Consider the following 14,069-nt stretch of genomic DNA (forward strand, 5'->3'; position numbering starts at 1 on the left):
GCAAAAACATGTGAAGAATGTCAATGCCTTGTCACTGTACTAAAAAGCGTGCCCTAAGTCCCATACACAGAGTGACCACCGAAGTCCTAAAACACCATTCACTATTCAAGAGCTGTTTAACAAAACACAGAAGAAAGCCATAAAACAATATGTACGAGGTCTAGGCTCTAACAATTTATTCATGTGCACTTCAATTTATGCACACTAGCATAAAAAATATTAGCACAAGTAACCCGTGGTTTCAAAGATAAAACTGTGACACATGGCATGCTTCAGGAGAATTACCAGTAAGAGGAAAACGAAAAATGTCGGGGCAGTAGCCAGCTATGAACATATGTTGCTAGCAAATAGCAATCAATGCCCACAATGACGTAGTGCCAACACTAGCAAGGTAGGGAATTTTGGATTCACAAGAGATATCTGTGCTCTCATCAACTAAGCAAACAAAGACTAAAACTACAAGCACAGTCAGCATTGTCGGAAAATTCTTGACGCATGGCCGCAGCTGGCCTACCCTTCCTGCAAAAGTTGAATCCACAAGCAATCTTGTTCCCTGCATGCTTTCGCAACTGCAGCAAAACATCCCATGCAGCAGAAAGCATGAAATGCTGTGTGAAATCAGTGATGTTCCATTCGGGAAATCTTCCAGTTTTCAGGGAATTTGAAGGGTACCATTCGGCGAAAAAGGAATTTTTTTTATGGAGTTTAAGGGCATATTAAAAACCAAAATTGTCTCTTTTTTTCAAACCGATAGGAGTTTTCAAGCTGCTGAGCAAAAAAGGGCCTGAAGTAAGGAATTTTAGTCTGACTGACCAAACTTTGGGCTACAGAATGGAACATCACCATGTGAAATGCTGACTATTTTGTTGCATCCCGAAAACACATCAACATCACATTACACTACTTAATGCTATGACAAGCCTCCTTAAAGCAGTGGAGGCAGTATTTCTGTTCTTTGTTCTTTCTTTGTTTTATGTTTCAGCAACTGAATGATGGCTATGATGTCACAAATAGAAATGAGATGATAAAATGAGAATGAGAAAAAATAATATAATCACTGCTGCATCATTTTAAATTGCTCTAACCCTTGCATTGACCTGCACCAAGGGCTGGAATAACAGTGAATAAAGTAACATAATGCAGTTTTCATGGGGCTAACATTAGCCAACCCCTACTTGTGATGTCATAGCCACCATCTGGCTTCTGACTATACATCAGGAAAGAAATTCAACTATGAAGTGTTTACTAGGAACATGAAAATTCTACACAGTGATCGAAGTTTACTGTTTCAGGCACCATCCCAAAGAAAAGAAAATATGGAATAAAAAAATTTGCCGTCTACGTTTTTTAAAAGCCAAAATATTAGACATGGCACAAAACTTCAAGACAGGCTGGACAAGATGAATGCCATGCAAACTGCTTCATTACACATACACATATGTTCTGTTGCTAAACTATGTTTAGGAATGATTTTCCACTTTCACTATGGGACTTATTCTTCAACTAGTTCCTTTTAAAAGCCAACATCAAATACAACCAGGCCTGTTCGAGTCGATGCCACATAAACCTTCTGAACGCACAATAAATTCAGAACAAACAGTGCCTCTTGCATGAATGCGAAAATACAAAGAATAATATGCTCAAGGCATTAAAAAAAATTTCCAGATATTAAAAGCACTTGTTCGTCAAAAAAGGCTGACTGTTTCATGCATGAAAAAAAGTGTTTTAAAAGTAAGAAATGGTGGCTTAACACAATGTTTAAAACAAGAGGCAGACAAGTAGCAGTATGAAAATTCTCCCAAGACAAACTAATTCAGCAACTAATTTCCCATGGAAAGCATGTGAGCTTTATCCACAGCAAGGAAACAGCAAAAGAACTAATCTGAGATGCAAGAAAAGTACCAACTGATATTGCAACTGTTCATGAGCCACTCTGTCCCCATGGCTGGCCAAACAATGACACATCCTTGATGTGGCAATATGATCAGCAAAGCTTAAGTAGGAAATATACACGTCCACAGCACAGCTACACTTGCTGCTTCAAAATGCTAAGTGCAATGCTAAGTGCAATGCAATAAACGAAAAAATCAAATACAAAAAATGTTCAGAAAATTATTTTAATAGTGTTTTCTAGTTTTGAGCATCCTTGCAGCTTTAATCACTAGAAATTAATAACTAAATTGGACACTTTGGTTTCCGAGCAAAACTGTCCATAAAGCGAGTCATCTGTAATAACGGATCACGAAGAAAAAAATATTGCGACCAAGTACACGCTATGATTAAGGTCTACATCTGAGCATAGTCATGACCAGTGAAGTTGAAATTATACAATATTTTGGTAGCTGCAAGCCCATTAACCTGGACGCCATAACACTTGAAGCATAATGTGGTCCAGTTTGATGGACCTAGCGGTCTATATTCATGATGGCATCTGATGGTTAAGTTATACCGAACTCCAACTACGACTGTTCAAACCCCACAAACCGCTTCTACATTTCTGCACTCAGTCGACTGACAGGTACTAATGTGGCTTGTACGTGGCAGCTAAGAGTTTTCTTCACAGCCTCCGTGCAATACGGAATAAGGTAAGGTATATCGGCTGGGCAACTTTGAGTGCAAAGCAGGAAACCACAAAATAAAAGGGCCAACACTCAGTTATTTGCACTTTTTTGCTGCATTTCTATGGTGCCCTGCATGCAAAATGCGGAAAGGGTAACATCTGGTTGGGGCAGTAGAAATTTTCTTCTAATCACCATCCATATTAATTTTCCTCATGTCCACTATCCGGACAGCAAGTTTCCATATTAACGAGGGGTAAATACAATGAAAAACTTTAGTTCTCGGAAAAATTGTCCATAATTCCAGTCGCCCATATTAAAGGGGCTCATATTAATGAGGCATAACTGTATTCATTTGACATGTCACATGTCAATCAAAATGTTGTATGGAACACTGAGAAACATTTTAAATTTAAAGGTAACCTTTTTAAAGATAGCCTTCTGCAATTCTTATTTTTTTTTTTAAGAAAAGCAAGGCACATAATACACTAAAAAGTACCCCATCACAACACTTTTGCAACATGACTGCCATGAACTTTGTACAAGTCAGAGGTACAAGGAAAAATCTCAACCATTTTCCCAGACAAGGCTCTACGTTTATGCTGGCCTAATATGCTTTCACGGATTTCACGGACAAATATAACTAGACCAAATAACCTCTAGGTTCAGCTGGGATCTAGCTGGTGCCAGCTAGTTTGTGCTAGGATCAGCAAAGCCTTAAGTGAAGCTGGCAAAAGCTTAAGCTGACACCAGGAAGGCCTGAGTTAGTCCTAATAATAATAATAATAATTGGTTTTTGGGGAAAGGAAATGGCGCAGTACCTTTCTCATATATGGTTGGACACCTGAACCAACTGAACCAGGCCATTAGGGAAGGAATAAAGGGAGTGAAAGAAGAAAGGAAGAAAGAGGTGCGGTAGTAAAGGGCTCTGGAATAATTTCGACCACCTGGGGATCTTTAATGTGCACTGACATCACACAGCACATGGGCACCTTAGCGTTTTGCCTCCATAAAAATGCAGCCGCCGCGGTCAGGTTCGAACCCGGGAACTCCGGATCAGTAGCCGGGCACCCTAGCCACTGAGCCACCGCGGCGGGTCAAGACTAGTAAGGAGTTTACTTGTGCCGGATCTCAGTGAGCGTTAGCTATTGGACATCATCAATACTGTACTTTATTAATTTCTGCAGGCACAAATGTCAAGCTGGGACACATTTTTTTACAAAATTGATAAAAAATGCATTGCAATTTGCGAAAATAATCAGTTTTTGACTGGTCTTAGTTTTTCAGGAGTGCTCAAGCATGCCTGAAAAATAAATGTCAGCCCCACTTCACACTTTTAACAAAAAATGTGTCAAGAAATTGCATAGCTAAGCCTCACATGTTGTGATCTGCATTGGCAGCAAGCACATACAGCTCAATTCCATCTCAAAGAAAGTTTGTTTGCAAGATGTTAATTGCTGTAGCTACAAGCAGCACTTGTGCATTCCTACCCAACGCAATTGCATAGAATACACGACACAGACTGCAAAGTGAACCAATATGGCTGTACAAAAGATAATTGATCTTTTTATATTTGAAACAGGCTAAAGGAAGTTACCACGAACACCAAAAAAAAAGTTGGAAAGAGCGAAATCCGGAAGGAACCACTGTGTGATAATTCAAGACATAGCAGGTGCCCCTCTATTTCAGGCTCGATCGGAGTGGCTTAGGAACAGGCAATATAAAAGTAGGTATGAACACGGAGATATTTGTGTGGCGTGCAGGATCGGTTTTGGTTTTACAGAGGTGACTGCAGTTGAGTTCAGCAGCCAAGAACCCTCCACATGAATGATTGGGATGGCCGACAGCCCTTTGCGATCGAAAGACACATGCTGTGTTGTGCTCTGGACCGCCTCGATCCTCACCCTCACCCTTTAACGGAGGACAAGATCCTTGGACCGTACGTGGCCACAGAGCGACAAACTGTGATTGTGCTCCTCGCCCCTTTTTCCTTTCCCTTTTCAATTCCCTCATCCCTCCCGGGGTAGCCAACTGAAACACCCTTCTGGTTAACATCCCTGCCTTCCCTCTTCCTCATTATCTCTCTCTCTCTAACATCCCAAAGCAAACTCGGGCAATGAGGGACACTGTAGTAGAGGGCTCCGGATAATTTAGACCACCTGGGGTTCTTTTAACGTGCACTGACATTGCACAGTACACGGGCCTCTAGCATTTCGCCTCCAATGAAATGTGACCGCCGTAGCCATGATCAAACCTGTGTCTTTCGGGTCACCAGCCGAGAACCAAAACCACTGACACCATGGCAGCTATGTAGCATGCAGGAGCAGCATAGGAAAAAAAAAAAACTTGTTCTGGTAGACTGTAAAGCTATATATTCAGGTATCAAACAGGACATGGTGAGTCTTCCAGCCTTTTTTCGAGAAGGTGAAAGCAAAATCAACACATCACCGATAGAGGCAAGCAAGAGAAGAGTACTGGTGGCATAAAAGCAGAATGTAAAAATTGCAGTAACTGTCACAGAAATAAAAGAAAATATAGATTAGAACTTTAAAAAAAAAAAACAGCGTAGCATGGGGAAGAAAGAACAGGATTCAAAGGGGAAAAAAGAAAAAGTATAAAATAAATAAAATAGCTACTTTAATTTACTAGGCAGTGTGGCACTAGCCACTGCCCTGATTCAAAGGGGATGCCAATAATATCTATCTAGATATCTATCTAAAATTGCCCTTCCCCATAGCCTTTCTCCCTCCCAAAGGAAGCGCTTTTCAAATAAAGGCTCATTCATTCATTACCCTGGAATGTTGCTGTTGCTGCTGTTGTGGCTGCTGCGGTTGCTGTGGCTGCTGTGGCTGTGGGAGATGAGCTTTTTTGGCACAGTCATCGGTCGCCGGTAATGGTGGTGCAAGAGGTGGGAACAGTGGGTAGGGAGGCAAAAAATGGGAGGCCGAGCCTCGACTAGCTTGCAACAAGGCGCTCACGTGCTTGCCCACATTCTGGTTGGTGTAAATGCCCTCTAAGCAGCTGAAAGCTGCATTCAGAGTGCCTTTGTCCATGCTGGGTCATTCTCGTCCAGTTCCTGCTTGGTAGTCCTGAAAGAGCAGCAAAACATTTACTCACTTCAGTCATTACTGAGAAGATAAAAAAAAAAGGGCTTTGAGGAAAGGAAAGCTGTGCAGTAACACCTCAATTCTCAGTGGACATATCAAACCCAGTGTGTGAGGGAAGGGAAAGGTGGCCATGAGCGAAAGAAGGAGTGAAAGAGGTGTAGTAATGCAGGGCCTCTTGGGAATCCCACCTCCAACAGAAAAATGAAAATCGGATTTTGAGGAAAGGAAATAGGGCAGTAATTGTCTCACATCAAACCCCAGTACTGGAAGAGAGGAAGGTGGGAGTGAAAGAAGAAAAGAGAAAGAGGTGCAGTAGGGGAGGGCTCCAGAATAATTTCGACCAAAACCAAAGAGAGATGCCATAGTGGAGGGCTCCTCCTGAATAATTTCCAACACATGGGGATCTTTAATGTGCACTGACATCCCACAGCACAAGGGTGCCTTTGTGTTTCGCCTCAGTGACAAAAGGATGAAAAACTGAGCGCAAAACACTGTAGTGTGGAAAAAAAATATTTTTTTTTAGGAAACAAAGGGCACAGTAACTGTCTCACTCCTTGGTGGACACCACAACCGCCCCTGAGAGAAAGGGAGGTAGGAGTGAAAGAAGGCAGAATAATTTCAGCCACTTGGGGATCTTTAACATGCATTGACATCCCACAGCACACGGACGCGTTTCGCCTCCATCAAAACACGGCCGCCGCGGCAGCGGGTTCCAACCCGGGTGCTCCGACGGCGCACCTTGGAAGAGAGAGAGGGGGGGGGGCAAGATGCGCTAGAGGGGAAAATTGAAAACTCGTTTTTGAGGAAACAAAATAACGCAGTATCTATCTCACATAATGGCGGACACCTGAACCGCGCCGAAGAAAGAGGTGCCGTAGTGGAGGGCTCCAGAATAATTTTGACCACTTGAGGATGTTTAACGTGCACTGACATCGCACAGCACACGGGCCCCGGAAGGTGATGTTCCCAGTTGGTTAGAGCCAAGCGCGAGCCCTAAACTGCGGCACCTCTTTCTTAATTTCTTCTCGTAGTCCATACCGCCGCGGTGGCTCAGTGGTTAGGGCGCTCGGCTACTGATTCTGAGTTTCCGGGTTCGAACTCGACCGCGGCAGCTGCGTTTTTATGGGGGGGGCAACACGCTAAGGCGCCTACGTGCTATGCAATGTCAGTGCACGTTAAAGATCTCCAGGTGGTCAAAATTATTCCAGAGCCCTCCACTACGGCACCTCTTCCTTCACTCCCTCCTTTATCCCTTCCCTTACGGCGCCATGCCAATGGTGCCATTCAGGTGTCTAACGATATGTGACACATGTACTGTGCCATTTCCTTTCCCCAAAAACCAATTAATTTTTTTTTTCCAAGCGCGAGCCTCTTCATTTTCTCTTCCATGCGACTTGACGCGCAGTTCGGTGACAGGCACATGCGAGCGCAAGATTACTCATCTTTCTCTTCGCAGCTCGAGCCTATCGTTTAATATGCGATAAAGGTACCATGCTGTGCGATGTCAGTGCACATTAAAGAACCCCAGCTGGTGGTCGAAAATAATATGCAGCCCTCCACTACGACGCTGCTTCTTTCAATCTTTCCTTCATCCCTTCCCCGACGTCCCGGTTATTGAGACCGCTTTTCCTTTTCGCCACCAATTTATAATTTACGTGACACATTAAAAATAATAAACCGCTTGGAGTGAGCGCCCCACATCAAGGCGGTACCGGGCCTAGTGGACTACAGTCCCTGAAACTTACTGACAGTGGACGCACAAGCTGGCACAAACGTTGCGGCGGTCACGTGATCGCCAACGGCGGCGCACGGGTCAGCCGTGCAGTCGATGCCGCCAGCCAGTGCGGAGGAAAAATTCAAATATGACGTACCGCCAACATCGAGACAAAACCACACAGATACGACCCTGCAGTGCACGAATGCAGCCGATGCAGGCAAGACCCTAAATGCGCCGCGGCAACCGAGACGCGGTGACGCGGGCGCAAAGAACCAACAGCACATGGCCTGAAAGGGACCGAATCAATATGGCGTCAGAAGCATCAGAGGTAAGTAAAAGCCGAAGGAGCAATGAAGGCCTTGACTAGCAATTTAGGGAAAGCCCATGTGGGTATGGTTGTTCAGTCTGCTTTCGCTGAAACTCACGTTGCAAGTGGTAACTGTCCTGTTGCAAGTGGTAACTGCAAGTGGTAACTCTCAGTTCAACTGAACGGCAGTTAGCGGTGTTACACGGTAATGCTAACTACCGTTGAAATCTCAGTGGCAGTTGAGTTCGACTGATATCGGGGATCCCAGTTCAACTGACAAGCTGGCGACCTACGGACCGAAAAACTTTACTATGGTGGCTAGACTAGCCACCATAACTTTACCCCCTTACTGGATTGTCTTGGCTCAGTGTGCTTCGGCACGCGCAAATTACTATCCCAAATCACAAAATACACAAAAAGAATTGCCACTATAGGAAAGAATATATAGAATACAATCATTTACAAGAAAAAATGCATACACTGCGCTTTTCTTATTTTCAGTTCGCTCCAGACACGAGGTCATGTGGTTAGAGTGCTAACTGAACTGAACGCGAAGTGCTCGTGTAACACCTGGCAATTCCAGTTGAGTTCAACGGCAGTTCAAATCTTCAACTGGCGGTTAACTGAACGGTCGTTGAAAACGCCCGTGTAACACAGGTATACCTGTGTTACACAACATTAATGCTCTTCTAACTGTCTTCACATTAAGCAGTTCAAATGTACAAAAATAGTTCCCACTTTTTTTCACCTCCTCCTGAAATGAAGTGGTCGAGATAAATGTACACAGGCCCCCTCATAGAGGAGGAGAAGGAGGATAAACATTTATTAGAACATTAAAAAGAACCCCAACCCCCACCGTGAATATGAGCCATCGTATTTGAGGCAACAAGACCCCTATATCCCAAGCCTACCTGAATCGCTTTCTCACTGGATAGCATTTACAAAATGTAAATGCAGGAGCTTTTTGTTCACCACATACTGTGCCAAAAGACAATGTCATAAACCTGAGAGTATGTCTCCAATAGTCATCATTACGAAAACAAAGCAGTGATGGGCAAATGCGCACTTCAGTTTCAAAACCAGCTGCAATATCCAGCTGCCAACTGCTTCCGTAACCACGTCTCACTGAAAAATGCAGATTCCTCTGCAAGTGCTCGCTTGCTCACAATATATACAATCTGCAGGCATATATGATGAGTTGCAACACCATGGTCCCGTGCACAGATGGGTTAGGCTCTCTTGCATATGCCTTAGGCCATCCATATTATGCACTTCATTGCTTCTTGTTCTCTCTCTCTTTCAACCCCTTTCTTCATCCCTTCCCTAACAGCACAGTTCACAAAAATACCTCACCCTTTGTACGACAGCAGGACTCAATTTTGCGTGCTAAAATAAATACCACCGAACAATCAAGCAAACTGTCAGTGTTTTTTTTTTTGCTAATACAGCTCTATGGTGTTCAGAGTGTTTATGCAATCACAGGTGTACAATTTGGCGTGACTCATATTGGTGAAAATAAAATTTTAAAAACAATTGAGCTTTTGAGCTTTTTGCATCAGCCAACTGCCTTAACATACTTCTCAAAGCAATAATTAATTCTATGCATCTTTATATATACATCAATACAGCTGAGGTACGTATATGTATCACCTTTGAGGTGTTTTTCTGAAGGCTTGGTACAAATGTGTACCCCTTTTTTCCACAAAACCAATGGTCGAAACAGCTTCATAGTAATATCACTCAATTTCTAGAGTCATTCTGAGTTCAATTTTACCATTTGTATGCATGCGAGACACGCATACAGCTTGCGCCTTATAAAGGGTTAAGTTGCTGTTTAACAGAGATTACGATGACCGATGTATTACACAAATATACGCACGACAAATACAAAAACTGTTTCAGGTGTCCTTAACGGAATGCAGATGCCAAATGTTTCCTAGCGTGTTTTCTTATTTCAAATGATGTGTCAGACATTATTACACATGGATCACCCTGTGATATTGGCTTACAATCGTTGAATAATTTTTAATTGAATGTCTTATTGATGCTGTTTCGGTTTCATCAACCAAACAATGGCTGCGACTTGTAGTTGACCTTTAGGCCCCGTGAGGCATGAAAAAACAGCAATATAACTTAATACATCGTTTCTTTTGTCATCCCAGCTCTTGAAGCAGGCTGGTTTAAAGTTGTAGTGAATTAATATCAGCGTTTATATCGCAGTTTTTTTCATGCCTCACATGACTTAAAGGTCAACTACACATCACTGTCACCATTTGGTTGATGAAACCGAAACAGCATGAGAGAAGGAATTCAGTTATAAATTATTTAGTGATCATAGACAAATACTACATAGTGATCCATGTATTCTAATGTCTAACGCATCATTTGAAAGAAAACACGCAACTAAATTTAGGTGTCTATAGTCCTTTAAATCCTTTATACACTACTTCTATTGTATACAGAAAGTTTTTATGAAAACTACCGCAAAAATTGCATAACCACTCATTCTGTGAAAGACAGACTGAGCAAAAGCTCATCACTCTGCAGCTCTGCCAATTCTGGAATGCTAACAATAGTTCACTACATATAGAAGGCCAAATGGATGACAACCGGTTGATTCATGGTATTATGCAACACATAGGCCTAACATTTATCACACATTGCCCACTGAGTTTTTACAATTTTTTTTACAGCTTTTTACAAGGATTCTTAGCAGAAATTTTTTTATAAACCTAGTAGCAGGCTTAATCATAACTTTACAGAACTAGTGATCCTTGCAAAAAGAAAAAAGAGGCCAAATTAAGCAGGTTAAACGCATGTTCCATTTAAATGAAAGCTTTCAAAATGCGACTGTGTGCTGTACAATGATGATGATGATTATGGATTTTTATGGTGCAAGGGCGTCTATGGCCAAAGAGCGCCATGACACAAGGTATTTTTCGATTACTCAAGGTGGGGTCCAAGACCCGTTTTCCAAGCATTTCAGCCCTTACTAGCCGAGCACCAGGCCAGGAGAAAGCTTGTACCCATTGTATCACTGGTGGGTACCCGGCGGCATGCTGTGCAATGGCAGCACACGTTAATGAACACCAGATGGTCTCAATTAATCCAGAGCCCTCCACCACGGTCTCCCTAGATTATAGCCCGAGACCTAGATTATAGCCCAAGCGTTGCTGCAGGACATTAGACCCTGCAATTCATAATTTCTTTTCGCTTCCTCTTAAAAAAATAAATAAAAAAGAGCACAAAGCAGAGGAAAGACAAGAAAGAAGACTGCTGCCATGCTTGAACGTTGATAGCCAGCTGTGTGCGTAGGCACAGACTGTAGTGCTAATAACTCTAGTGTACATTTTCAAGCGCAATGCTCGTATGGCTCAAGAGGCAAAAAAAAAAACTGCAAATTTTGTTCATTTTATGAATATCTTGAAAGAAGCATCTACAATGAAATAACTGGCCATAATTTCAACATTAAATATACATTCAGTGCTCTAAACCCTTCCCCACAAAAATTTTAAAATGCCATGCACAATCAATTTAATTTCACTGTTGATAGAGCAACCACATTAGAAACGTACAGTTGACTCTTGATAATTTGAACTCGAATGGAGGCCGAAAATTGTTCAGATTATGTGGAGTTTGAATTAAACGGCAATTCTTAATGCACCTGATGACAGGAGCAAAAGAGTCAGTAAAATAAATTGGAAGCTTTAATTGACACTGTGGAATAAATGGGTGTTTCTTGTAGGTTCATTTCATTACTTTTGGTTGTAAATTATGCTTTGAAGCTATATGAATGTACTCTGTTATAGAATGCACTTCAAATAGAAGTATTAGGTATTTTTAAGAGGAAACCAGTCAAACAGACAAAGGATGAGAAAAGAGGCATAAGGGGACTTTTTTTTAATAAAGCACAGCTGTTAGTCCAGTCATCGTGTATGCCTTCCTTTTCTAGTTGTTGGTCTATCTGATCCTTTTAAGAGTGTCCCAATGGGCCCAGATTTCAACTCTCCTGAAATATTAAGCAACAATGAGAAATTTTGTCTAACACAAATGCTTTACGACACATCTTATAACATGAAATGAAATAGCTCAAAAATTCTGAAGTATACAAAAAGTTATTTGTTTGATTGCGCAAAGCACCTGAAAGTTTCAATGCTCAAACTTATTAGTACTTCAAGCTACGGTTTGATTTGGTTTTAAGGGACCTAAAGTCCCAAATTGACTCAGGTTATGAGGGATCCCTTAGTGGAGGGCTCCGGATAATTTCATCCACCTGGGGTTCTTTAACGTGCACACGCCAAGTACACATGCTGAAAATGCTCAGTGCATGAGCCTCTAGCATTTCGCCTAAATCGAAGATACAACTGCCCCAGCTGGGACTGAACCTACGTCTTTTGGGTCAGCAGCCAAGCACCACAACCACTGAGCCACCATGGTGGCTAATACTTCAAGCTACAAAAGCTGCAAAAAATATTTGCTGCCTTACAGAAAGAAGCTATTTCTTGGGACGTGTTACAGAAGCTTTTTTTTCTCCAAATATTTTTATTAGAAAATGCACCAACATAAATGCGCGTCTTATTGGTACATATTTAGAGAGAATGTGGAATTGTAATGCACAAAAAAAATTTTAAGTCCAAAAATTTAGAGCATAATTTCAAAACATGGCAATATCATGAAAAACAAATTTCAGATGCACAAAGTGTTCCAAATTAAAGGGGCCTTGAAGCACCTTCTGAGAAGACTACATTAACTCGCTGAACCACTACATGAACATCTGAGCCAAATAATACCCTTCAACACGCAACAGAGAACCCACAATCACACGTGTAAGTTAACGAGCCCTTTCTGGCGACCTTTTGAAACTCTCCCTCTCCTCCGAGTTGCGTGTCCGCATATGTCTGTTAAGGGCTATTGGTTAGATTCTTTCAGACATCACTCAGCTACCATGGCCGCGGCCAGTCAGCCGCGTTGTTCCGATGGGTCAGGAAGTTCCACCCCTCAGGGAATTCCTGCATGCATCCGCACCCAGCAGTGGGGCTTAGTGGATGGGGCTGGTGGAGAAGTGCTGATCTCTCAGCGTCCAAAAAGTGACGACAGGAGAGTGAAAGGTGCAAAGACACCGAAATTCAAATTATGACTACAGATTAGTCAGCTTCTAAAAGGCACATTAAAAAATTCTTGCTGGAGGATATTCATGAAATGTGTTTTAACATTCCAGGCATATCGCAACTTTATTGACAGCCTTTTCAGAGCCCTTTAAAGTGACTAAAGGCCAGGCATAAAAACTGAGTTCACTCGCAAAAGCTCATGGGCAAATGGGTGAACCAACTGGCCAATGTTGAAAGACGCACATGGACGCACAATATGCCCAAAAGATGGTTTGGTCTTATGGGTTTAACATCACAAAGCAACTCAGGCTATGAGGGATGCCTTAGTGGAGGGCTCCAGATAATTTCGACCACCTGCGGTTCTTTCACGTGCACTGGCATAATAGCTAAGAGTACACGGGCCTCTAGCATTTTGCCTCCGTCAAAATGCGACCACTGCAGCCAGGATCAAACCCGCGTCTTTCGGGTCAGCAGCCGAGCACCATAACCACTAAGCCACCGCTACAGCTACATGCCCAGAAGAGCCATAAAATGCCTTCTGGACCTAGGAAGAAGCTAGATGCTGATTTGTATTAAAACTGAATGAACATTCCTGATACCGGTGCCCATACCTTTCGCCTTCCAGGATGGCACCAAGTGATCTCTTAAAACTATGAGAAGACTATGCAAAATATTGGCACAAAAACGCAGTTGCACAATGGGGCCATCTTAGAACAGGAGTATTTCTAAGACAACAGATGAGATGGTGGGAACAAGCATGAATACTTTAGGGGCTGCCCATGTTATAATGAGACACCTCAATAAATAACAGCAAAATTGCAGTGTCTCACAAAGAACGTTTGCAGAGCAAACACCCCAAATCATAACCATACTATTACTATAAGTACGGCATAAGCAAGCCAGAACACACTTGTGTTGTCCTCTCAAAAACTGACATCAGCATGAATGCTATATGCAGCTGGTCCACACAATATTATTGAAAGGTATGGGGACCTCCATCAACTAAGTTCTAAAATGGCATCAGTTCCCTGCATTTGACTTTCCAGCCAATCACCTTCCAAACATCATAACCCTACAGAGTGCTAAAAAGATAGTGTGATGTATTTCAGTATACTGTGGACTGTTTAAGATCATGTTCCAGGGGCAGATTTAAGAGGGGGAAGGGGGGGGGGGGGGGGGGTGGAGGGAGCACTCCCCACCCCAGAAGAGAAACTTTACATAATAAAACAATGTTGAACCCCATTTTTTTTTTTCTAAAGAAAATGTCTATAA

At 42.4% G+C, this 14,069-nt stretch overlaps 1 protein-coding gene across 2 annotated transcripts in view; it reads right to left on the reverse strand.

The window, feature by feature from the left end:
- The window catches only part of LOC144113483 (uncharacterized), a 73,681-nt gene that overhangs the window by 43,023 nt on the left and 16,589 nt on the right, over window positions 1-14,069 (reverse strand). For both annotated transcript variants that reach the window (XM_077646571.1, XM_077646572.1), the window contains exon 2: window positions 5,351-5,647. In XM_077646571.1, coding sequence (XP_077502697.1) covers window positions 5,351-5,611 — 261 coding nt within the window. In that variant the 5' untranslated portion in view covers window positions 5,612-5,647. The remainder of the gene's footprint in view (window positions 1-5,350; window positions 5,648-14,069) is intronic.

The sequence above is a fragment of the Amblyomma americanum genome, chromosome 1, assembly GCF_052857255.1.
Source record: "Amblyomma americanum isolate KBUSLIRL-KWMA chromosome 1, ASM5285725v1, whole genome shotgun sequence".
NCBI lineage: Eukaryota > Metazoa > Arthropoda > Arachnida > Ixodida > Ixodidae > Amblyomma > Amblyomma americanum.